The 26,059-nt window shown below is 46.0% G+C and overlaps 1 protein-coding gene, 1 long non-coding RNA gene and 1 other non-coding gene across 4 annotated transcripts; 2 read left to right on the top strand and 1 right to left on the bottom strand.

Moving 5' to 3' along the window:
* Positions 1-612: 612 nt before the first annotated feature.
* On the bottom strand, positions 613-11,302 carry LOC125162845 (uncharacterized). The gene is made up of 3 exons (XR_007151195.1): positions 11,219-11,302; positions 10,651-10,769; positions 613-1,435 (listed from the first exon to the last, which is right to left on the bottom strand). It is a non-coding gene; the product is annotated as an uncharacterized LOC125162845 (long non-coding RNA).
* LOC125163199 (U4 spliceosomal RNA) lies at positions 8,437-8,570 on the top strand. Its single transcript, XR_007151345.1, has one exon. It is a non-coding gene; the product is annotated as a U4 spliceosomal RNA (small nuclear RNA).
* A 77-nt stretch (positions 11,303-11,379) lies between the features above and the next one.
* On the top strand, positions 11,380-24,549 carry SPO11 (SPO11 initiator of meiotic double stranded breaks). 2 transcript variants are annotated; one of them, XM_047851135.1, is made up of 13 exons: positions 11,380-11,609; positions 13,775-13,888; positions 15,167-15,255; positions 15,678-15,744; positions 15,967-16,075; positions 16,629-16,715; positions 17,423-17,459; positions 17,802-17,899; positions 19,341-19,440; positions 19,755-19,792; positions 20,730-20,806; positions 23,264-23,375; positions 23,877-24,549. In XM_047851135.1, exons 1-13 carry the CDS (start codon positions 11,479-11,481, stop codon positions 23,994-23,996), a joined length of 1,179 nt encoding a protein of 392 aa, XP_047707091.1. In that variant the 5' UTR covers positions 11,380-11,478; the 3' UTR covers positions 23,997-24,549. The 2 variants fall into 2 exon arrangements, with proteins under 2 accessions (XP_047707091.1, XP_047707090.1); XM_047851134.1 differs by having other exon boundaries at positions 11,381-11,609; positions 17,790-17,899.
* The last annotated feature ends 1,510 nt before the right edge of the window (positions 24,550-26,059 follow it).

The raw sequence follows: 26,059 nt of genomic DNA, 5'->3' as shown, positions 1-26,059 counted from the left end.
GACCTTCCGGCTGGCCTCACGCTTGGCTCCGGGTCCTTGTTTGTTTGGAGCTTGGACAGACTTTCCGGGCTGCTCCTCTCGGCGTCTGTTTATGAAGACGACTCCACCGCACGAGCCTCCCAGGGCCTCTGCGTCGGTCCAAGCATCTGTTCTGCCGAGTTTCTTTCTCTATTTATTTCCCCAGTAAACAACCGGGGCAAAGGCAGGCTGGTGTGGCGTTTCCACCTCCGCCCGCTGCCTGTGCCAGGATCTAATAGGATGCAGAGATAACGAGGGGGGAAGCGAGGGCCCCACGACCGGAGCGGGAGCGAACACAGGGTGGGCTGGAGTCACCCTGCAGAAGCCGTATCGCCCACGGCACCCGGGCCCCCGCGGCGCCCAGAGACGTGGGCAGAGCTGGGCGCCAGTGGGTGCTGGGTGCTGGCTCTGCCCCACCGGCGTCTGCCCCCCTTCGCTATCCACAGCACCCCGGTGACCCCCCCGAAAGGCCCCAAAGGACCATCCCTCCCCTTTCTCAGTCCGGGGGCTTTCAAGGTAGCCCTGCAGGCCCCTTGCTCCCCACCCCGCACCCCCCCCCCAGCCCCACATCCAGGAACAGGTATGGGGCTGAGGCCTCCCCTCTGCAGTTCCCCTTCCCCCGCCCTTTGTGATTGGTTCTGCATCGGTCATGTGACCCAAGCTGCGCCTTTCCGGGTCATCCCAGGACTCTTAGGGGAGCCATGTGGAAAGGTGGGGTCTCTGACTGGATTGTTAAGGTGACAGGCTGCGACACCCAACTGCTGGTGGTCATCTCAGCCACCACGTGGGGAGGGCCTGCCAGAGAACGAAGGTGAGGCAGAAGACAAGGCAGAAGACAGCAACGTAGAGGGAGGGAAAGACACAGACTTCTGAAAGTAATCCTTGAGCTCCTGGATCCAGCCATTCCTGAAGTCCCGGATTTGGGGGTTAAGTAATTTGTGAGATTTCCCGTCACTCACAGTCAACAGTGCCCCGGGCGATCCGCAAACACACCTCGGTAGACAGATATAAGGAGGTAGGGGGTGGCGATGGAATGAAAACCGGGCAGGACGGAAAATGAGAGAAGGGCGAGGGGGAACAGAGGGCGAGGACGTCTGAGAGTTATGCACTTGGCGTGGTTTTCTGGGTCCCTCAGCACAAATGCAAAGTCCTCCCCGCGGCCGATGGCCCTGCAGGGTCTGGCCTGTTACCTCCTGGGCTTCACCCGGTGGTAGTTACACGACCTCTATATCCGTTTTCTGTGCCACGTGACGAACGACTCAAATTCAGGAGCTTAAAACAACACCTTTTTACGAGCTCACGGTTGTGTGGCTTGGAAGTGCGGCACAGCGTGGCTGGTCCTTCGCTCAGGCTGCAGGGAAGGTGTTGGCCAGCTGCACTCTCTCCTGGAGCTGAGGGTTCTCTTACAAGCTCATTCCTTTAAAAAGAAAAAAAAAAAAAAAGTTTATTTAGTTACTTTGAGAGAGTGTGTGTGAGCTTGAGCAGGGAAGGGGTAAAGTGGGAGAGAGAATCCCAAGGAAGCTCCGAGCTGTCAGCACAGAGCCCGACACGGGGCTCAAACTCGTGAACGGTGAGATCATGGCCTGAGTCAAAATCAAAAGCCAGACGCTTAACCGACTGAGCCCCCCAGGCACCCCACCAAGCTCATTCCTGTCATTGGCAGAATCTGTTCCTCGTGGTTGCAGGACTGCAGCCCCCATCTCCTTGGCGGCTTTCAGCCCCCGGGAAGCTCCCAGCTCCCAGAGGCCACCATGTCACGGTCCCCTGTACCTCAGCCAGCCACAGCACCTCAAATCCTCTCGGCTTCCGGGCCCTCTGACATTTCCTCCGGCCTCCAGCCGCAGAGCGCCGACTTTCTGCCTCCGAGGGGCTCCCCTGACGAGGTCAGATGTGCCCATCTTACCTCTGCATCCCAAGGTCAACTGACTTGGGGCTTTAATTGCAAACACAGAGTCCCCGCACGGCAGCACCTAGATTCATGTTTGGATGAATGAGCAGAGGGCGGGGATCCTGGGAGGCCAGCTGGAGGATTCTCGAGCTCCTTCAACGTCCCAACTGCGTTCTCCTTCGAAGCCCGAAGGTGCTATCCCCTCCCCCCAAACAGCTCTCCTGGCCGGTGCCCGTGTGGCTCACGACCCACCTCATCGTGTTTCTGTACGAATGCTACCTCCTTGACGAGACTTCCTCGACCTCCCGACAGAAACAGCGCCCCTCTCCCTCTCCAGCTCCTTAACGCTGCTTTGTTTTTCTTCGCAGAGCTTACGTGACGGTACAGATTTATTCTCTCTCCCTCCCCCGCTGGACTGCCAGCCCTGGCGACAGGGACTTTATTTTGTGTGCAGAGCCTGGCACCGAGTAAATGCTCAATAAATATTTGTCGAATGAAAGGATGCACATGTTTCTTAGATTTCTTAATGGTCTCGCTCGTGTTTATCTGCCAGCGCCGGGCTCCACAGGAGGCCCAGTGAGGCGGAGGCAGGGAGCCCAGGCATCGGAGCCAGACCGCCCGAGCTCCAAACTCGCGGGCCAGCCCTTCACCTCTCAAAGCTGGTTTCTTCATCTGCAGGATGGGGAGGAGATCAGCGCCTGCCTCACAGGGTGTCTGCAGGTGCTAAACAGGCCCAGGGAAGTGGCAGGCAGCCAAATCAAAATCGTAAAGTCACACCTTTTCACACCCTCCGAAAGGCAAAAAGGAAAAAAGACAAGGACACGGACGAGGGGAGTGGCATCGGGGTGGTCACTTCAGAGATTCGTTTGGCAAAAGCTGGCAGAGGTGAGGACGTGCACGTCCCGTGTCCTGTTCAGAGACAAGCCCAGGAACCCTTTACACGTTTGCAACCCCGTCTACCAAGGTAGGAAACTTCTCTCAGTAAGGTCTCACAATACCGGCTTCAGACACCAGAGCAAGCGCTTTCCGCAGACCGCCTCCTTTCGTCCGATTCCCAGTTTACAGAGGAGAAAACGGAGGCTTAGCGAAGCGCAAATCACTTGCTCAAGACCACACATCTGGGAAGTGGCAAAGTTCTGCCCTGCCCCCGGGATGGTGGAGAGAGTGGAGGGGGTGAGGGGAGCGGGGCGAGGGGGCGCAGGAAGGAGGGAGGAGGAAGGAAATTGGCAGAGCAGACAAAAATGGCGGCACCGACCCATCTCCGAGAGTGCCCTCTTCCGCAAAACGCCGCACACGCACCAGCCACTTCAGTCCGAGGTCTGGACCCAAGAGCGATGCAAACATGCATCCATGTGAAAACTTGTACGGGAATGAATGTTCGTGGCGATGTCATTCCTAAAGGTGGAAACCACCGAAACGCCCACCAAGTAAGGAACGGGCAAACCAAAATGGTGCTCTCCACACAGTGGGATGTTTACTTGGCCAGGAGAAAGAAAAAGCACAGATACACGTAGATGAACCTTGAAAACACGCTGAGTGAAGAAAGCCAGCCCCACAAGGCCCCTTGTGGGAGGATCGCATTTATGTGAATTGTCCAGAACACGCAGATCTATAAAGACGGAAGGTTGCTGGGGGCAACGAGAGAGAAGTGACTAAGAGGGGGTTTCTTGGGGGGCGGGTGGAGGGACACGAAAATGTTCTCCGAGTAGATCGGGATGATGGCTGCACAGCTCTGTGAACGCACCCTGTGAACTTTGGGAGGGTGGATTTCATGCCGGGTGACTTACATCTCAGGATAGCTGTTCTTTAAAGTTTCTACAGATTTTAAAACGTTCTATGGATATCTGGTTTTCTGCGTGTCACTGAGGAAGAGGCACGAAAAACGGAAGTTTGGCAAACGCGGGTTACACAGGTTCAGTAAGATTTTTATGCACAGCCTTGCATTTGTAGACACAGAGGTTAAGGGTGGTGGCACCCTTAACAGGGATGCGCTCGAATAACAGGTAAAGTCTGTCGAGTGTCCACAATGTGCCAGACATATACGAACTCATTTACACATACTAACAAATCAACCCACATACTAACAATCTACCCTGGGAGGTAGGTACTATTCTTATTCTTATTTTAGAAGTGGAAAAACTGAAGCACAGAGAGGTTGAGACACTTACTCAAGATCACACAGCCTGAGCAGGGGGGGCAAGGCCAAGGTTTGAACCCAACCAATCTCGCTGTGGGATTCACGCCAGACTGCTATCTTGGTGGAGTATGCAGCATTTCCAAAACATGTGTGACCATGGCTTTCTTTGTGAAAAGCATCCCCAAGCCTGTGCCTTCTCTCCACCTTGGAGGACAGCGTCCTGGTCCAGGAGAACCTCTCGCCTGCCCAGATGCAGTTCCTATCCCCGGTCTGGCTGCCTCCACCCTCACTCCCCGGGATCCATTCTCCCTTCTTGATTCAGTTTATGTCATTCCCTTGCTCTAAACCCTCTGATGACCTCCGCCTGCCTTTCCAGCAGGCTTTCTCAGCCTTGGCACTATTAACATCAGGGACAGGTTCATTCTCTGCTGTGGGGGCTGCCCTGTGCCCTGCAGGATGTTTAACGCCACCCTTTTCCTACCATACGCCAGTAGCAACCCCCCCCCACCCCCCCCCCCCAGGTGGTGACAGCCAAAACACCTCCCAACATTGCCAAATGTCCTGTGGAAGCAAATTGCCCCAGTTGGAATCATTGCCTTATAGCAAAGTCCCAACTCCTCCTGCTGGCGGACAGGCCTCTGATGGTCTGGCCCTCGGCCCCTCCTCTCCACCACCTTCCTGTCCTTGTCACCCTCCACCAACACTGCCTTGCTCTCTGATCCCATCTGTCCTGAGGGGCTTGGCGTGTGCTGCTCCCCCCAGCCTGTGGCTGGCCCTTCCTTAGTATTCAGCTTCTCTGTGTTCACGTCTTCACTCTTTCCTGTCCAAACACTGGCGTTTCTTTTCCAGGCAACACAGCATTACTGACTCTATGTCGTGTGTTCGTTTTTCTCTTTATGATCTATCTTCCCCACCAAAATACCAGCAACACGTGCATGGCACTTGGTGATCGTGCTTTTTTTCTTTTTTTAATTTTCTTAAATGTTTATTTATTTTTGAGAGAGGGAGACCGAGCGTGAGCAGGGGAGGGGCAGAGAGAGAGGGAGACGCAGAATCCGAAGCAGGCTCCAGGCTCTGAGCTGTCAGCACAGGGCCCGACTCGGGGCTCGAACTCACCAACCGTGAGATCATGACCTGAGCTGAAGTGGGACTTGGACGCCCGACCGGCTGAGCCACCCAGGTGCCTCAGTGATCTTCCTCTTTGTAATCTACGTGTCAAGAAGGGCCCTGGGCACCAGGGAGGCGCTTGTCTGCGTGTGTGTGATGATCCAGGTCAATACGTAAATCCGGAAGCCCTCAAGCCCTCTGGTATGGACTCGGGCGTAGTGAAGAGGGAGCTGGAGGAGAAAACACCTTAGGAGTCTTATCACCTTGGTTTTGGGCACTGAATGTGCCTTCTGGTCTTTGGTAAAAGCTCTCTTTCTGTCAAAACCAGTTGCCAAGAGGGCTTTAGAATGAAACACAAACAATAAAAGAAGAAAAAGGAGTGGCGGAGAGGGACGATGAGAACTACTTTAAAATTTTTTTTAAGTCTCCTTAAATCAAAGCAAGGCGCTGTTTAGTGTCAACTGATTTTTCAAATGAGGCAGAGACTAGAGGCTGGAGGAGGGCTGGGAAACAGTTGTGGTGGGGTGTCTCTAGGCCATGGCTACAGCAATTCACACACACACACACACACACACACACACACACACACTAGTGGGTGGAGGGGAGTGATTAGCAGCCCAGTTGGGGTGTGAGGCAGAAAGAAATAAGAAGCAGAGAGGATGAGTCAGGCTGGGCCGTGGCCAGAAGCCACTCTGTGAGCTGGCAAGCCAGGAGGGAGCCAGGTTGCAGAGCCTTCCCTGCAAATCCACAGGACGCTTCCATGAAGTGGAGGGAAACCGTGGCTGCAAAATCGCTCCCTGGATTTCCTCCTCTGGGTTGGTCTTCTGTGGAGGGATTCTGAACCCTGCAGGGTTTTTGCTGAGCGTGACTTTGCCTCCTGGGCTGGGCTTCTCTTTCTGTTAATGAGAGGCTCAGGCCAGCTCTGAGCTTCTCAACCTGGAAGCTCCAGCCATAGAGGGCCTAGGAGGTTATAGTGGAGTGAAATATAGTGAAATATACACATTTCAAACTACCTATGATATATACAGGGAAGGAAGGAAGAAGGAAGGAAGGAAGGAAGGAAGGAAGGAAGGAAGGAAGAAGGGAGGGAGGGAGGGAGGGAGGAAGGAAGGAAGGAAGGAAGGAAGGAAGGAAGAAGGGAGGGAGGGAGGGAGGGAAGGAGGGAAGGGAGGAAGGGAGGAAGGAAGGAAGGAAGGAAGGAAGGAAGGATGGAAGGAAGGAAGGAGGAAGGAGGAAGGGAAGGGAGGGAGGAAGGAAGGAAGGAAGGAAGGAAGGAAGGAAGAAGGGAGGGAGGGAGGGAGGGAAGGGAGGGAGAGAGGGAGGAAGGAAGGAAGGAAGGAAGGAAGGAGGAAGGGAGGGAGGGAGGGAAGGGAGGGAGGGAAGGGAGGGAGAGAGGGAGGAAGGAAGGAAGGAGGAAGGGAGGGAGAGAAGGGAGGGAGGGAGGGAGGGAGGGAGGAAGGAAGGAAGGAAGGAAGGAAGGAAGGAAAGAAGGAAGGAAGGAAAGGAAGGTCCAAGCAAGACCAGTCAAGCCCCTAAATCTAATTTCCAACTTACAGGAAATACCAGGGACAGAAAAACATGTTAAATGACACCACAGGGGTGCGATCCACAAACTATTAATTGCGTGAAACTCTCTGGGACAAATGACTCGGTATCTTCAACAAATAAATGGCAAGGAAGGAAAAGGGGGGGGAAAGGTGTAGAATTAAGGAAATTTAAGAGCTGTATCAGCCAACAGCCATGAAGGGATGGGCCTTATCTGCACCTTGATGAGAAGAAACTGTAAAAACAATTCGTGGAGTAACTGGGGACATTTTAGCAGTGACAGAATATTAGGAAGTATTAAGGGATGATTGTAAAATATGTTCTTCTTGGTATGAAAATGGGACTATGATTATTTTTTTTAGTTTTTAAATGTTTATTTATTATTTTTGAGACAGAGAGAGAAAGAGAGAGAGCGGGAGAGAGCCAGTGCACTTGAGCGGGGGAGGGCCAGAGAGAGGAGACACAGAATCCGAAGCAGGCTGCAGGCTCCGAGCTGTCACCACAGAGCCCGACGTGGGGCTCGAACCCACGAACCATGAGACCGTGACCGGAGCAGAAGTCAGATGCTTAACCAACTGAGCCACCCAGTCACCCCAGGATTCTAGTTATTTTTAAAAGAGTCCTTATTTTTTAGAGATGCGCATTCAAATACTTAAGATGAAATAATACGATGCCTAGGATTTGCTTCCAAAGAATCTGGAGGGAGGGTTGGGAAGGGGGTGGACGTAGATGGAAAGGTTTGGCCAGAGTCACAGGAGCTCATGCTGGGTCCCTGGGGGTGCATATTACAGCACACTCTCTTTCTCAAACAAACAACTTCCAGGCCTTCATCAGTAAGATAACCCACATGCTCACGAATATTTTGCTGATCTTATTTGCATCATCTTCCTTGTATTGATCGGCTTGACATCATATATCCTGTTCTAGAATCACCCTGCCTACGAAAAATGAACGGATCCATTCATCAGCACCAAATTACCTTGACTTTGAGGCAACAGCATATAGTAGCTCACAGCACAGACGCTGTTCTCGTCGGATCAGAGCTTTGCCAGATGCCTCTCTGTGAAGCCAGGAGTTCGGATTGTACTTCTTTGAGCCTCGACTTTCTCCCCATACAATGAAAGGCAGTAAATGAGATTTCGTGCATGGGGTTCGGCTCAGGGTCTGAGCATCAGCAAACCGCAGTTATTATTATGGCCGGTGGCAGAATCCCAGGAGAATGTAGGGTCTTATTCATATAAAAAACGATGCTTATGTGGGCACGTGCAGAAAGATGTACAGAAATACTACAAGCAGATAACAGACAGAATCCCGCAAGGCGTCATTCATTCATTCGCTCCACAAATACTGCGGAGTGCCTTCTGTGTGCCAGGCACAGTGGGACTGTGGGGTTACCGGATGAGCTCAGTCCCTGGCGTTGACAGGGTAGAGGAATGCAGGCATGTGGAGACAGGGGGCACCAAGGGTCAAGACTTGGGGGTGGTCCAGGGAGATCCACACGGAGATCTGAAGGATACAGGAGAATTAGCAAAGCTGGCTTTAGGGGAGGGAGGGCGGAGAGTAGGAGAGAAAGAAGACAAAACATTCCAAACTGCTAGAGAGCACGTGCAAAGGCTCCGGGGCGAGAAGGAATCCTTCCAGGGTCCGGAGGAGGGCAGAGTGCGGAGTAGGACAAATGAAGGTACGGCAGTGAGTAGATGCTGGGAGAGGGGCTTCCTTTCACTTTCATCTCACACCTTCAGGGTCTGCGCGGGGGCAGTATTGTAGCCAACGAGGTTTATCCGAGGCGCAATTATTGCTAATTGAAAACCCTTCTCAGGGGCGCCTGGGTGGCGCAGTCGGTTAAGCGGCCGACTTCGGCTCAGGTCATGATCTCACGGTTCGTGAGTTCGAGCCCAGCGTCGGGCTCTGTGCTGACAGCTCAGAGCCTGGAGCCTGTTTCGGATTCTGTGCCTCCCTCTCTCTCTCTGACCCTCCCCCGTTCATGCTCTGTCTCTGTCTCAAAAATAAATAAACGTTAAAAAAAATTAATAAAAAAAAAAAGAAAACGCTTCTCATTTTGTAATTTCTGAATTATGTAAATATTTTACGAAAAGCATATATCCTTCTTATAATTTTTTAAAAGCGAAAAAAACCCATACATACAAAATAAAAACCTGATAAAGCCCCCCAAATAAAGCCATTATTGTGGAATTTACTTTTTTTTTCCTCAACACTCTATATGATGTTAAAATCCACTTACAGCTGCTGAAGAAGCCACCTTGCTTAAACGTAACAAGCGGGGCATCGTCGGCTGTCCACTTTGCTAGAAAGGCCTCCCCATCCTTCCCTACAATCATTGTGCCTAACTTAAATAATGCTCCTTTCCAGCCCACTCGGAGGTTCTGGCCCTCAGACAAGCTTCCGGATGTCAGGTTGGGTTCGGAGGAAAGGCCCACTAGTAGGGCGTAGGGGGAAAGCTTTTCATTTTCCCAGAGCAGCTTGAGTGCGGCTTTGTGACCCTTCTCTGTCCCTGTGCCGAGCACAGCTGGCCAGCAGGTAGGCAGAACCCCATACCAAGACTGCCCCGCAAAGCGCAAAGGGCATTTGCCTAGTTTCATTTGCGATCCGTTGCTAGGGGCGGAATCTGTTTTTCTGGTTTCCTCGCAGGGCCCCGGGGCTGGGCTAGTTGACTTTGATGTGGAGGTGGTGGGCACAGGGCAAGTCGCCCGAGTGCAGGCTGGATACCTGAAAGCCTCCTGCAAAGACAGCTAACGCCTCCCGCTTTGGTCTGCCACGGTGGGAACACAGCGAGGCCTTTCAAGTCTGCCCCTTGTGGTTTCTCCCCGCAGGAATGCCAAGTTTATTATGGGTTGTTCCCTTCTCGGTGTCGATCCCCTCCCCTCCCCGTGCCCCTGCCCAGCTCAGGACTTTCCATAGATCTGGTGAGGCCGCCGGCTCCTGGCTGAGCCTAGCGCTCTGTGATACAGAACGGCCTGTCCTCACGAGAGCCAGAGACAGCTGGACAGATGGTTCTAGTCCCAGGAGAGAGGCACTTCCCAGCAGACAAGCCTAGCTGGTGTCACTGACTCGCCCTCTCCCTTCAAAGGCCTTTTGTTTCTTCCTCGTTTGGGGACGATAAATTAGAGCCCACCCGTGGCACCGCCCTCATCTCAAAGTGGAGAAAACTGAGGCCAGCGGGGTAATTCTATCACCAGAGAAGCCTCTACAAATTACACTACACGTTCCCCAGCCAGACCTGTAGTGGTGCCTCCTGTCCCCATGATAAAAAGCTTGAATTCGGGGTCACGATTTCGCTCTCACCCCTGTTACATACCAGAGTGCAACCTTGCACAAACTGATGGCTCCCCAAGCCTTGGTTTCTTCCTCGGTGAAATGGGGGTAATGATTTTTACCTCTTAGCGTTGTTGATTTGAACGCACCCTGCCAACTTGATCACTCAACGTTCACTTATTTATCCTCTCCTTAGATGGTGAGCTCCCAAAGGGCAAGGACTAAGCCTGCCTTGTTCACAGCAGTGTCCTCAGTTCCCGACAATTCCTAGCTCAGGGCAGGCAGTAAGGAAGTATTTGTGATAATAAGAATAAGAAAGGCCCTCAGTTCAGTGCCCATTATGAACAGAGGGGGTTCATTGTCATTTCTGACAGCAAAGCAGTTTTAGTTTCAAAACTATCAAATACCCAGCAAGTGAGGGAATAAAGTGTTTTCTGGAGCAGGCCTGCGGTCAGGTGGCTCTTCCGTGGCAAAGCCCTCAGGCTCCCATCCATGTAGGACCAGGCCCCCAGAGGCCTGGGACCTACCTTGCTTTAGGGTCTCTCCCCATTGTCCTCTCTGTCAAGGGCACCATTCCCCCTGAAGCAAGAGTCCTTCTCTGGGGCTTTGGAATTCCTATCTTCTGCTCAAAGGTTTCAAGAGAGGGTGGGGGGATGGGGGGGTGGGGAGAGACACAACTCACCAATCTCCAATCTGCCAGGCAAGGGTGTGGTCCAATGTGAGGATTGCTAGATGAAATACTGGATGTCGGAAAACTTTTAGTAACAGTATGTCCCAAAGATGGCATGGGACCTAGTTATCCTTTAAAAAAAAAAAAAAAAAAGGTATTTGTTGTTTATCTGAAATTCAAATTTAACGGAGCGTCCTGTATTTCAATTTGCTAAACCTGGCGATCCTTGCAAGTAAGTGATCGAGCTGGGATGTTACCATAGCCCGACTGAGCTGTGAACCTCACTTTCTCCTCGCCTGCTAAAGCGCCATGACCACATCAGGAACCCCCTGGAATGGTTAGGAGAATTAAGAAAGAGGCTGCTCTATGAATGTTAGTAAGGCCAGGAGATTTGTTTGCCCTGATCACAGCTGAACCCAGTGCCTAGCACTGCATCTGGTGTACAGGTGGATCACCAGAACTATTTCTTTTAATGAAAAACTGCTGGTACGATTTTCCCTAGATACCACCCTCCCCCCAAATAACCCATAAATCCATTTCAAGGCAAACCGGGTCCAACAGTCCAAACACGGGTGCCTACCGGGCCCATCACTTTGCCTCCCGAGGCGGCACCGCACCCGATGGAGCCCTGCTCGCCTGCGAATTCAACTCGGTGAGAGTCGTTATGCGCATGCGAGAGTCGTTATACGCCTGCCCGGGCAGTGCGCATGCGCAGTCCCAGCCAGAAAGCCAACCAAGGGCACGCGCCGCCAGGGAGCATGCGCAGCAAGCACCAGGGAGGGCCGTCGCGGGCGCTGGTGGGGTTCCTGCGCTTGGCGCTTCCTGTCGCTGTCGGCCGCCATGGCCTTTGCGCCGGTGGGGCCTGAGGCCTCGTTCTTCGAGGTTTTGGACCAACACAGGGCTTCGCTGCTGGCCGCCCTGAGGAGAGGCGGTGGGGAGCCCGCGGACGGGGGGACGCGCCTGGCCTCGAGGTAGAGGGGCTCCTTGCGGGGCGCGCAGGCCGGGCGGTTAGCAGCGGGGTCCCCGGGGGTCCCCACTCGCCCCGGGGTGGGGGCGTGAGGCGCTCCGGAGGGACGTGGCTGGTGCCCCTTCCCTTCTCCCTTGAGATGCTGAGGTGTTGAGGCCGCAGGACGACCTCCTTCACAGGCCACCCGTGAACCCTGACAGAAGTCCTTCGGCAGCGCTCCATCTCCTCCGCTCTCAGCTCTCATTTTGAACTCAAAAAGCCTCGTGACAGAGCCCCTCCCCCCTTGTTTTCTAGAATGTTCGCCATCTAGAATGTTCCAGGAGCGTCCCCACAGCTAGGCTCGCGGGTTTCCTAAGATTCTCTGCAGTCGAGGAGTTTAGGCTGACCTAAACTTTGGCTTTGTCTTTGTTAGAAAAAAAAAAACATTTTTTTTTTTTTTTGGAGAGCATTTTAACCTAAAAAGCTTTCAGGATTGTGGGGGTGGAGGTGGGGGTGGGGAAGAGAAAGGGAACGTGAGTGTTGGGAGTTGCCGCTCAATTAGGGGGTTTTAGCAAAGTGAAGGAGAAGGTGTTTACGCTACGACAAGGATTTACTTAACTTGGAAGTGGAGGGGATGTTCGCGCCTCAATGAAAATCAAAGCAGTTGGCGGCTTGGCTTAGTTGGTTAGAGTGAGGTGTTGATGAAGTCATTACGGAGCGTCTCCAGCTACTCAACTTGGAATGAATTATAGAGACTATGTTCTGGATCGTTTTTGCCTAAAATGCTCTGTTGTTCTTTTCCTAGGTCGGCTTTTCTGGTTTATTGGCAAAGTTTGTTTTGTTTTTGTTTTTCGATGTTTACGTGTTTTGAGAGGAGGGGGAGGGGCAGAGAGAGAGGGAGAGAGAGTCCCGAGCAGGCTCGACGCTGGCAACGCAGATCCCACCGCACGGGTAGATCCCATGAAGCCTGAGGTTACCACCCCAGCCGAAATCAAGAGTCAGAGTCTTAACCCACTGAGCCGTCCGGGCCCCCCTCCGCAAAGTTTTTCAGCCTAAACAAATTACCGGCGTATTTTTAAGACTAAACCGACTACCAAAAGAAAAACAGAACAAAACAAAGTGAACAACAACAAAAGTGGAATACCTACGAGCAAACCAATTTTTATGAAACTAGTTTGGGAGAGAAGTGATGAGGGTGAGGGGAAGGAGGGCACGGAAGTCCCGTGATTACGGTTCCGATGTAAAGTAATCTAATTGTATTTTCAGGGTTGTCACAGTGTTAATCTTGCAACTTTTTTTGTTTTCCCCAAACTGGAAAGATGAATGAGATATGTGAGTCCGTTTTTCTCTCCCCATGTTAGAAAATACTGATTCTTTTGAAACTTACTTTCTGATTTGTGCATTTTCAAAGCAAGCTCTGAAGTTTCTGTGGAAACTAGAACATTCTACATTTTGCCCATTTTCTACATTTAATTTGATCTCCCTTCTTAGGCAGCACGCTAATGGTATTTATAACCGAACGACATTTTTTGAAGCTGATGGCTTGTGAAATTAAAAGTCAGCTCACAGAAAACTGGGCTAAGTCTTAATATTTTGCTGTAAAGTGGTGTCATGGTTTTGCCAAGTCTTTTCATGGTAGTGATTAAACTTTTTTCTCTTTCTATCACTAAAATTCAAAAGGGCAGATTTAAGGCATGAGATCAATCAGGGCGATGTGCTACAACAAATATTGCTTTTGGAATGTTTTTGCATTGCATATTTGGGGGAAGAAATTCAACTCAAAGCCAATATTCCATCATTTTTAATTAAAACAGTTATCAGCAGTATTTCAAGCCAACAAGTTTGGATTTAAGTAGGTTAATATGACGAGATGTAAAATATACTTATAAATTCTATTGTCTAGTCATTAACGCTGTCTAAAAGGGAGATTTTAGTTCAGTTGTAACTATTTGGGAAGTAAAATTACGAGCAAATGAAATTTCTCTGTAAGTAACCGCTACCCATACAGTTGTTTTAATGCAATGCTGATGTCAAAAGCGGGAGAGAGCGGTATAGAGGGGAAATTACCTAGTCTGAAAAACCAATCAAGGAGACAAGAACTTACTTTAGTGTTGATCTGGGGGAATGGTACATGTTGTAAAAGGCCTAATTTAGAATTAAGATTGAATCATGATGTGTTTCTTGTTTCAGTTCTGAGGTTCTTGCATCTATAGAAAGTGTTATTCAAGACGTCATCACCAGCCTGGCAAGAAATAAAGCTCCCGTGTTCACAATAGACAACAGATCGAGCTGGGAAAATATAAAGTGGGCATGTTGCCTTTTAAATTTTTAAATACAGTTATCTATGTCATTATTTTAATTTACTCGAGTTAGAGTTCTAGTCCGATTTCATTCTTTTTACCGCGTTTACCCTTCCTGGAAGGATTTAAGGGTGCTTACAAAAACACGTACGTCGTAGGCAGGTCATTTAAACCAGAAGTAGATGTGGAAGGTAAGGCAAAGGGAAACAATGCTAGGAACCATGAAGGAAGCACCAAAAGAGGCTAGAAGTCAAAACGCATATGATGAAGTCTTACAGTCCTGTTAAAAATAGGCTCCGAACTTGGATCTAAGCTTTTCTAGCACTCAAAGCGGGGAAACACCACCAGGGGGATTCTGCAAAAATACTGTAAAAGTGAACTGCTTGCTCAGGGCAGCTACAACCGATCCTGATACTGAAATGAAAATAAATGTATCTGGAACATAGAGCGCACTTCAGAGGCTCTTCCTCCTGGTTGATCTCCCTCCTGCTAAGTCATGTGTCCGAGAGGTTAAAATGAGCAAACAATTTTGTCAAAGCCTTCTGACCTACTCACATAGCTTGTTTTTTTTTTTTCAGGGGCTCAGCCTGTAGAATCTAAATAGCAAAAAGCTGTGGTAGCTCTCATAAGGGTTACAGAAACAGAATAAAAGTAATTTGGGGTCCCCTTACTCACTAAATGCTCGTTTACAGTCATTAATTAATGCAAACTGTAAACTTCTGAATCACATTCTACATCATTTTGCAAGAGAGGTTTCATCGAGTCCAGAAGCAGCGGAGACCTGGCCTATTTGCCTGGTACCCTTCTGCCACCTTTAGGACAGGCCTGGCAGTTCAGTGTAACCACCTAACACAAATTGTCATTTCATTTAGTGTAACTTTGGGGATAAATCAGGAATACAATATTTCAAAACTTGTTAAATTGAGCAAAATTATTAAATGGGCAAAATAAGCAAAAATGCTAACAAAATTGTGAAATATTTGAAAATAGTTTACATACAGTTGATGTCTTCCCAGGAAAGAAATACACACATTATACTTAAAGGTACTTAATTCACGTATTTTAAACACTTTATTTTAGTACCTCTGTGTGTCGCAAAGCTAATTACCTAATTAACACCTGGAATTATCTAAGGTTATAAATGAAGTTGTCCTAAAGCTTCTGCTGAGAAGAAATAAAGATTTAGATTATGTGTGGAAGAGGACACTAAGTGTATATTGTTTGGTGATTAGAAGTTAATTATTATTTTTTTTTATTTTATTACCTTTCAACAAAATGACAGGTTTGAAGATTCTGTGGGTCTTCAGATGGTCCCTCATTGTACCAGGAGAAAAATCAAAAGTGATTCACCAAAATCAGTTAAAAATTTTGGTAAATTAATCTTTCTTAGCTTTTAGTCATAAATAAGTTTGGTTGTTTTCTGGGTTTCAGTTGTTCCTAGTTGAATAATTTTAGTTGTTCTTTCATAGACCACCCTTACACCTGAAGTAGTTACCGAAGCTTGCATTGTCAATAGTCAATAACCATGGAAATAGATTATAATTTCCAAATAGATTTACAAGGTACATGAATCAGTGAAAAAGCGTTCTCTTGGTTTTGCTGTTCAGAGAGCAATTCATTTTATCTGATGCTTCAGGAAATTATTATTCTGTACTCAATACTTCTATTTTGGAATGACAGTTTTTTTAACGTCATGGATAGTGACAGGGGGCAGTTGAAATCTTTGATAGCAGTATGTTTTGAATTAATAAGAGAAATGATGAGTAACTTGTTTGTTGCATCTTATCTTGCAGCTCTCATTCTTAAAATATTGTCCATAATTTATAAATTGGTACAGAGCAACACTCACGCAACCAAAAGGTAAATACTTGTTTTGGTAAATTGCTAAGACACAATGTGAGAGTTCGTTTAGATTAACTCCTATTATGTTTTGAAATGGTACATAAGAGCCTCAGTCTACTGTGGGTAAAAAATTACTTTCTTTATATGTTGTGTTTCATCCAATTAAAGCTTCCTGCAAATAATACTCCAATACTGCAAAGAGAACATGGCTAATTAAAAATATATATTTAATTTTCATAGAGACATCTATTATACTGACAGCCAACTTTTTGGTAACCAGACGGTCGTGGACAATATTATCAATGACATTTCTTGTATGTTAAAAGTGCCGAGGATGAGTCTACATATAGTAAGTACCATTAAATACAAAACTTTTTTTTTTTTAAATAGAAGATTTGCGGGGCACTGGGTGGCTCAGTTGGTTAAGCGTCCAGCTCTTGGTATCAGCTCAGGTCATGATCTCACTGTTTGTGGGATCGAGCCCCATGTCAGGCTCTGTGCTGACAGCATGGAACCTGTTTGGGATTCTCTCTCTCCCTCTCTCGCTGTCCCTCCCCCTCTCAAAATAAGTAAATAAACTTAAAAAAATAAAAGTTTGTGTAAAATTATAATAGAAAAATAAATGTAATCTGTGCCTTTTTCTGATATTATTTGGTACTACATTTTTCTCACTATGAATTTAAATGATCGACTCTCAATATATTTCCTTGGATGAATGGACCAAAACAGGTGAATTACTAAATATTTTTTATGCCTAAGCACCTTATGTATTTTCTCCTTCACGTCTTAAATTCCAGTCAGAGCTAAAACACATGTAGTCAGGTGGGTGAGCGTGAGGATTGACTTAGCAGTATAAAATATGTTAGTGAAAAAGTGTTCAAGTATGGCTATTATTTTTTCAGTCATCCACGTCAAAAGGTTTAATTGCTGGCAACTTAAGGTATATCGAGGAAGACGGAACCAAAGTGCACTGTACCTGTGGTACAACAGTAAGCATATTGATGTTTTCACATGCTTTAACTCCCTTGCAGATCCTTTGTTTTTGAAATGTGCTTTATTTCCTGCTTTCTTATGTAGTTTGGAGTTTAAGATTTTCAAATAAAACTGAATGGTGAGTAGGCATATGCTTTCTGGGCCTGCACATTACAGTTTCAGAATACGCCAATTGTCCAATGTCATAGTGAAATAAACAAAGATACGCTTTCCTTCAAAAAAAAAACTGTACCTTTGTTTTCAGGTAGAACGTAGCTTGGCTATCTTAGCATGATTCTTTATGTAATCTTTACACAGTTTTCTGGTTCTGAAATTGATACCTTTAATGCTAAACTATTTGTTAGGCTTGGGCACCTAGAAAGCCCACAGCACTAGCGTGCACAGCAGTCTAGAAACACACAAGACGACACTCATGCGCTCTAAGAGAAGGAGGCCTTAAATTTCATCCCTTTCTGCTGCCTAAGCCAGATCTCCACAAAGCTTCCAAGAGATTCTCACCTGCAAGGAAGTAGTTTGAGTGGCCTGTCTGTTTTCTTACTGAGGAGTGTATCTGTTTCCTGCTGTTTCTTTTCTGAGGAGTAAACCTCTGATGCCTGGTATATCCAGAGGAAAATGAAAATGTAGGGCTTCTGTGATAAATTTTTTGAATGTGGTTATACTTGCTTTTTATTTAAAATAAAAGCTATCTTGTTTTGTTATTTAGGCTGTTGCCGTGCCATCTAATATTCAAGGTATTCGAAGTATCCTTTGAGTGGGGAAACTAGTTAAGCTCATAGAGCATTCATTCATTCATTCCATAGACCAAGCCTTCATAATGTGTAACCATCAAGCTAGACCCTATCGTGGTCAAGATGAACACACATGGTTTCTGCTTTACGATTCTTTTAGGAGATCCCCAACTAGTAGGAGAGACAGATATCTAAATACGTGAATAGGCCTATATAGTTGAGGGTAAAAAGGGAAATACTATATCCGTAGCTGCTTTTGAATGGATTTATGTGGCATCATTATTAAGTTGGTGATTAAATTGCAATACTCCTGCCTTCAAATTATCAGCCTTAATGTCACAGATATAATTACAGATGCAAAATTTCTGTTAATTGTGGAAAAAGATGCGACCTTTCAGCGACTCCTGGATGACAACTTTTGCAACAGGATGTCTCCGTGCATTATGGTTACGGTATGTTACCTACCTTGACCTCAATTCCAAGGCTAGCACGCTACTTTGGGGATTGGCCAGAGGGGTTTATAACATCTGTGCAGCTTGCTCAACGTTCTGTCAGCAATATGGTGTATCTTTTATGGTCGTAGAGTCAAAATTTCCAAGGTGTTTATTTTTTTTTTCATTTTTTAAAAGATTTTTTCAATGTTTATTTCTGAGAGAGACAGAGCGTGAGCGGGGGAGGGGCAGAGAGAGAGGGAGACACAGACTCCGAAGCAGGCTCCAGGCTCCGAGCTGTCAGCCCAGAGCCCCACGTGGGGCTGGAACGCACCAACCATGAGATGGGGACCTGAGGCACCCAGGTGCACCCCAGTGTGTTTCTTTAAGCATCCTCAAATCTGACTAAGATCAAGGTGGTGGTCCCAGTTCTTAAATACCAGTGATTTTCCAACATCACAGTGAGTTTACACAGGCTCTCAGTCACCTACTCGCCATTCCCCTACCACCGCCGGCGTCAACTGTGATGTGGTAACACTGGGGCTTCGGGGAGGAGAGGACTGAACGCACAAGAGCTGCTCCGTTCTGCCTCCCGTGGGTTTGCATATCATGTAATTGCATTAATTCCATCAAAGGGAGCCTGATTCTATATACATACGTATGCATACATATATATACGCGCCCCAAACGGCCAAGAACGCAGAAGTATACGTTGAGATGACACACAGGCGGCCACAGGCATCAGTTAGCAGAGGGGGGTAAGCTTCCTGCTAGGGGGTAGTGTGGGAGAAGTTGATGAACTGGTATAATCAGGGCCCCCTGGGTGGCTCAGCCAGTTGAGTGTTCAACTCTTGAGTTCAGCTCAGGTCATGATCTCGGGATTCATGGGTTCGAGCCCTGTGTAGGGCTCTGTGCTGACACTGCAGAGCCTGCTTGGGATTCTCTCTGTTTCTCTCTCTCTCTCTCTCTCTCTCTCTCTCTCTCACTCTCCCCTGCTCACTTTCTCTGTCTCTCTCTCAAAAGTGAGTCAACTTAAAAAAAACCCAAAACTGGCGTAATCCATGACACCTGCTGGACTAAGGCAGCGTGAGGTGTGTGCAGCGCTGCCTCCCCGTGTCCCTGTTGTTAACTGTTTTGGCTACTTGCGGTAGTTTTTGTCATCTTGAATAAGACCGCAGTGAACATCTTTATATGTGTCCGACTTGTTATTATTCCCGTTTCTGCCGAAATGTTGCCTTAGGATTATTTCCCAGGACTGGGATAGTAGAGTCATAGTTATGAACGTACGTGGGCCTTTTTCCCTCTGTTGTGTAGACTGCATTTTTTTCACAGTCTACACCAGTCTTCCACCTGAAATTTAAAGTACTCTAACTTTTTAACTTTTAAATTATTAATAAAATAAGGAAAAGATTTGGTCATTTTCTTCTGCTGGAACTAAAGTTGTGTCATTTCAATCTTTTAGGGAAAGGGGGTACCTGATCTGAACACGAGACTTTTAGTCAAGAAGCTGTGGGATACGTTTCACATTCCTGTTTTCACCCTTGTGGACGCCGACCCACATGGTGACTTATCGTTGGGGATGATTGGAAACAGTTGTCTTAACTAAATCCTGTTTACAACATTCATAGTTGTGCTCTTCTGCTCTTAGAACACTTCCGTAGGTTATTGTAAAAGAATAGGGTTATTAGAGTAAAATTAATGACTCTAATCACGTGAGGCAATTTCTTGCTGTTTTTGCCATAGGAAGCCAAACCATAAGTTTTTTATTGGTAGTATCTGTGAAAATAAGAATTACAGATGTTACATATAGCGTTAATGATGATCTAACCTGCAATATACAAAGAAACTAATTGTAAAGGTAACTTTCTTTTAACAGGCATAGAAATAATGTGCATCTATAAGTATGGATCTATGGTGAGTAGAGAGAAGTATTTTTCCTCTCCTACTGTTGAGGTAGTTCATAGTCATCAGAGTGATTGTTGTATCCACGGATTGACCCCTTGTTAGCTGAGGACCCCCAAAATGTACAGGGGAGCTACTCTCCTAGTCTGAGGCCATTCGGTTTCAGTGGCTGTGATTCCAGCTTCTGGCATGCCAAATGTGACCACAGATGACAGAATGGGATTAGCTGTGGGCAAGAGGCATTACTATCTTCCGCTCTCCCAGCCTCTTCTAGTGACTGTGGGGCCTCACCGTAACAACAACGTCTCATTGCCAAATAAACTCTGAAGTTATATACAGCCTTGAATTCTGACGTTGCCCATTCCCTTCACTCCCACCAGATGGTAAAATGAAAACATCCCCAAATTCCACCCCCGGAGTCCCCAGCTACTATATATCAGTGGTTCTCAATGTACGGTCCCAGACAAGCAGTGTTAGCATTACCGGGGAACGTGCTAGAAATGCGTATCTCAGTCCCCATCCAGGCCTCCTGAATTGGAATGTCTAGGGTTGGGCCCCAGGTGATTCTGTTGCATGATAAAGTTTGGGAACCACTGGTATGCACGTGGAGTATCCCTGGCGTATATGACCTACATACTGAGATAAAAGGGATAGTGAAGCAAGATGTTAAAATATAGAACCACAAACAACAACAAGTGCAGGTCAGAGAGGTTATTTATGGTTTCACTTTATATAAAACCAATGTGGAAATACTAGAGCAGTTTTAAAACCTTCACTGAAAGCCCAGTTTAGCAAAACTCTTGGTGATTTCCTTAGTTCCATAGGCTCGGGGCATGTGAAGTCGTTAGTACTCGTCTTTCTTAATGTGTAAAAAATTAGGCTGCACAAACAACTATGCTAGCTTTCTGCATTTTAGCCTCACCCAATGTACTTTTGTTCTTTATTTTAGGCGATGTCTTTTGAAGCCCATAATCTCACAGTTCCAGCTATTAGATGGCTTGGTCTCCTCCCTTCTGATATTAAACGGTTAGATGGTTTTAGTAAAATCAGGGTGTTTGAAATGATGACTCATCGTAATATGTAACAACGAGCCTAAAAAGCTCTTCGTGTGTCGTCTTTATGTTGTTCGCTGTGACTCAGGGTTAGAGAATCAGGAGTTAAAGTCACCGTGTCTGTCTCAATTTCTAAAACTTCAATGAATTTGATTAATTGAACTCTCGGAACATATTTTTTGTTTTACCTTTATGGTTAAGAGATTTTGTGGCATTTTTATACTCAAAGTATAAGACATCGCATGTAGTTAAATGGTAATAATTGACAACATCATTGGTTGCACCTGAATCCATTTTACCATGGATGTAAATTTTTTAATTTCATAAGAAAATCTCATTTTAAGATTACTGAAAGTTTGGGAGCCTCAATTTTGGCGAGTTGAACATAACATGTTCACTATAGGAAAAATGTCATTATGTAACAAGATAAAAATCACCTACAGATGAACGGTGTTCGTTCATCTGTACGTTATTATTCACCCTTGTACGTTATTATTGCTCTCTGTACATAGCCATCACTTTTTGACAAAAATGGGATCATACCCATTTTGTTATGGGTATGATTATTTTGTAATCTGTTATTTTGTAATCTGCTCTTTTCACACAACAACACAATGAAATCACTTTTCCGTATCAATAAATACAGTTCCGTGGCCTCATTTTAATGTCCTCCGTTACTGAGTTCCAATTCTGGATGTACCAGTGTTTATTCAGCCAGTGCCTCATAGTCAGACATTTGGGTGGTTTCCAAATAATCTGATAAATAGTGCTTTGATGGACCCTGCTGTAACTGAATCTCTGCCCACATCTTTAATTAGTCCCTTACTCCCGAAGGCTGAATTCCCAGAATTGCTGGGTCAAAGGGTATGCACATTTTTAAGATGTTGACTGCCCTCTGGATAGGTTAATTGTTTTCCCTGGAGAGGAAGAGCCCGCCTGTCCCTCAGCATAGGACATCATCACTTTTATTCATCTCTGCTTGATGTGATATTTAAAAATATTTTATTGTTTTAATTGGCCGGCATGAATGAACTTGAGAACATGTTTATCGGATTTCTTTAAGCAGTGAGCAAACCTTGGTAACTGCTCCTTATTTCCTAAGTTTGGAACACGAACAGGTTTTGGGTGATTGCCACTTCTTCAAAAATGAGGGCATAAAACATTCAGTTTTTGATTTTTGAATAGTTACGCTCCAGTGACTCAAAGTTTTGTTCAGTTTGGTGTACGTATATGGTCAAAATCCCTTCGGGGTGATCTGCCTGTATGAAAAGCCTTCTGAACGAATTCGGGACAAATGATCTGATAATTACTAAGGTGAAGGGCCTTGCAGAAACCGTAGCTGCGTCTCCTAAATTCCATCAGTGCCCTCAAAGCCGCTCCAAATAAATGTACAACGAAGTAAGGGGAAAAATGTGATAGCTATGTAAACAGCTTCATGGGAAATCCTGTAGGCCCCCCTTTCTAATCAAATTGTCACCCTATCCGGGAGCTGCCACTGGCAAATGATCATAATTGTGGGGACATTGAAAACGACTGTTTGAAACTGGAGCTCTTCTGGGAAATCCAGGATTTGTCACTTCAAAAGTTAGTCTATACCATAAATCCTGGACTCCTCATGTTCTATTTTTAAAACACACACCGAGAAAAAAAATTATAACCTACTTCTCGAAAATTTAAAACTAGATATGCGCGCGCGTGTGTGTGTGCACACACGTGAAAAGAAGTGAGTGATAGACTAACTTCCTTGGCCCGGAAAATTCTCGATGAATGGCAAAGAATGAAGCGCTCAGTGGAGCCTAAGATCCCACAGTGAATCTTGCTGCTGGCCACACACATTAAATAGCTCACTGCTTCGGGGCGCCTGGGTGGCACAGTCGGTTAAGCGTCTGACTTCAGCCAGGTCACGATCTCGCGGTCTATGAGTTCGAGCCCCGCGTCAGGCTCTGGGCTGATGGCTCAGAGCCTGGAGCCTGTTTCCGATTCTGTGTCTCCCTCTCTCTCTGCCCCTCCCCCGTTCATGCTCTGTCTCTCTCTGTCCCAAAAATAAATAAACGTTGAAAAAAAAATTTTTTTTAATAAATAAATAGCTCACTGCTTCAAGGCCATAGTGCTCTGGGAGCCACACTGGTGTCCACACGCTTGATGTGAGCGCTGTTGGCATTAGGGTCTGTAACCAGTGTCTGTGTTCTTCTTCTCACTGTCGTGTGAGTGTGATGTGAAGAAAAACAATTTAGAGCAGACTTCCGTTGTGAACCCGAATACTTGCTGGTCTAGGACGTGCCAGATCCCCCAAATTCTGAATTTAAAATAACTTGCTTATCTGTTATTTTAGAGTTTCTTGAAATAGTATAATAAATACAAACAAATATGTGTTCTTCAAGTTATAGGAACACTTTGTTTTTGCTGATTTTTTTTTCATATATTTTTCCAGATTAAATATACCTAGAGATACTTTAATTCCACTGACAAAACGGGACCAGATGAAACTGGACAGTGTCTTGAAAAGACCTTATGTTACTTGCCAACCATTTTGGAGAAAAGAAGTAGGTTTTTTTTCCTAAAGTTCAAGTGTTGTATGTTTTATTGCCTTTAACTTCCATAGTGGCTATTCACATAATATGTTGAAAATATCCTCCTTGAAATTTTATATTACCAACAACTAGCATAGGTGTTGTGTGGCGGTAAATGGTTGTTGAAACACTGAATTAGGAATGCCAATAGATAAGATCAGCTGGATGGAGCTGATCTATTTATCCTCATCATAGTTATATACCCATTGTCTATGGCTTTACCATAGCTTATGGGGATGTGGGGGAAGAAGAGAAAGAAATCACAAAGACCCCAGACCATTCCTAGTTATCACACACAGCCATACTGGGTATTCTTCTGACATTTTTTGCTGTGACAGCTCTGGAATATCCTGGCTGATTCGAAAGCTATTGCCCACGGTTTTGGAGAATAAAACAAGTCTAGACTTACTAGTTTGAGTCAACGGAAGTGTCACACGGGACCCTGTTACGGCTGTACTTTACTTTTATTGGCAGATGGAAATAATGGCGGACTCTAAAATGAAGGCAGAAATTCAAGCTTTGACCTTCCTTTCATCAGATTACCTTTCCAGAGTGTACTTACCTAACAAATTAAAATTTGGAGGATGGATATAAAACGTATCAGAATATACCTTGTGATTCCAAGAGGCTTTTCATTAGTTTTCAGTAGTAGATACTGTTGTGGAAAGAATGTATATTCTTAACTCTGTAGAGGTAAAATAATTTTACGTTAGTTCTATTTTTTGTCAAAACAGTTTTCTCTAGAAGTCTTTGTTTTGGCCTTCTCTGTAGAGATTGAGTTCTATCTTATGTTCTAAAGTAAATTATAAAAGAAATAGAAGTTATTTTGACTTTTAAATTCTACTTGAAAAAAAATGTGTACATGTCACCAAGGTCTACAGAAATACCTTATTTACTTTCTACAGTACGACTAATGTTAAGGCACGAAGTATCTTTTCAGTATCAAAACAAATAATAACCTAGATTTGAGAGGTTGCAAATGAATCACAGTATCCGGCATTTCCTTTTTAGCTGCTTTTTGTTTTCTTTTGTTTTGTTTTTTCTTTTTCCTTCTTGGTGTAGGGGCTGTAGCCCATTCATTCACTTGTGAAAGTGGTAAAATTTATTATGAATAAATATTTGGGTTGATGCAAACCGAAGCACTTAATTTCGTTTCTGAGTATGCCTCTTATTAGTAATAATTTGTTTGAAAATTTCTCCAGGGCTTTATCCGTTCTCACCCCAAATCAAGTCCCCTGACTTCTCCTCTAGTCCGTGTTTATGAAACATAGAACATGTTCAAGATTTGCAGAAGCCTCGAATTTTAATAAGGTCTTTCTGTGACAGTAAAGATTTGATCTTCTCCCCTCCTAACCCTATCTTAATTTTTCCAGAGTTGGGTTTTATGACTTTATTCTCTACTTTCAGCAAGCTTTTCCCTGTATTGAAGAACTGCTTGTAATTATAAGCAAGAATATAGATTTGTAGGAGAACAGAAATGTTGGTGATTTTATCAAGTGATGATGTTTTATCGATGATAGTAGTGGATGCCATTTCTGAGAACTTACATGTGCTGATCACTGCTTACACGTGATCTTACTTAAGGCTTCCAAGAGCCCCGTCAGGTCTGTAGTTAATTACATCTGTAGTTTACAGGTGAGAACACGGGGGATGTTGCTTCTCCCGGGACACATAGCCAGGACATGGCAGAGAGGGGACAGTGACACTGTTTACCTCAAGAGTAGGACCAGCTACCGAATATGTGGGGCCCAGGGCAAAATGTAATTGTAGGGTCCTCATTCAAAAGTTAGCAGCAGCAGGGAATTAAAGCGCCCTTGGGGCCCGCGTGACTGCACACCCACGAAGCTGGCCCTACTCAAGAGGTTCTGGTACATATTAAATGAGGTAATATAATAAGAAAATTAAGTACTTGTATAGCACTTACGCACCAGGTATTTTTCTAGGTGCTTTTGAACATTAACGTCATCTTCACAGAAACTCTATGAGCTAGGTACTTTTATCAGCCCCACTTTACAGATAAGAGAACAAAGGCACAGAGATGCTAATAGCTTTTCCCAAAGTCACACAACTACTAAGCAGCGGAGCTGGGACCTAACGCCAGAGTCTGGCTCCGAGGCTCCTGCTCTCATCATGACACCAGTACATGTGAAGGGCTCCACGTGTGGAGCACGAGTGTGCACGCTGCTCGGAGAGGGTCCACAGTTCTCGTTGGCTGGGGGCCAAGTCAGGTCCTCCTGATGCCAAGCCTGTAATGTCAAAAATTATGTGATTTTCCCTGGTCGCCTCAGAACCAGGTATTTCATTTTGAGAATATTCTGTGAGGCTACCAAATTGTAAAGACATTTTTATAAATCACAAATGTTTCTTTGAATTTATACCCTACTTCCTTCCTTTACATCTCACATCGCTGAACTTTGACACGTCGTGTAAAGGAGAACATTACTAACCTAGAAATACATGGTCAAGCTGCACGATGTCTGGATTCGTTCGGATAGACTATCAAATGGAAAGGAATGAAACATCTACAGTAGTCTAATTAAAGTTTGAAAATAGGGGCGCCTGGGTGGCTCAGTCGATTAAGTGGACAACTCTTGATGTCGGCTCAGGTCGTGATCTTGCGGTTTGTGAGGTGGAGCCCCACGTCGGGCTCCACGCCG

The sequence above is a fragment of the Prionailurus viverrinus genome, chromosome A3 (assembly GCF_022837055.1).
Source record: "Prionailurus viverrinus isolate Anna chromosome A3, UM_Priviv_1.0, whole genome shotgun sequence".
NCBI classification, from domain to species: Eukaryota; Metazoa; Chordata; class Mammalia; order Carnivora; family Felidae; genus Prionailurus; species Prionailurus viverrinus.
The sequence above is the reverse complement of the archived record's forward strand: the minus strand, read 5'-3'. Positions and strand labels throughout refer to the sequence as shown.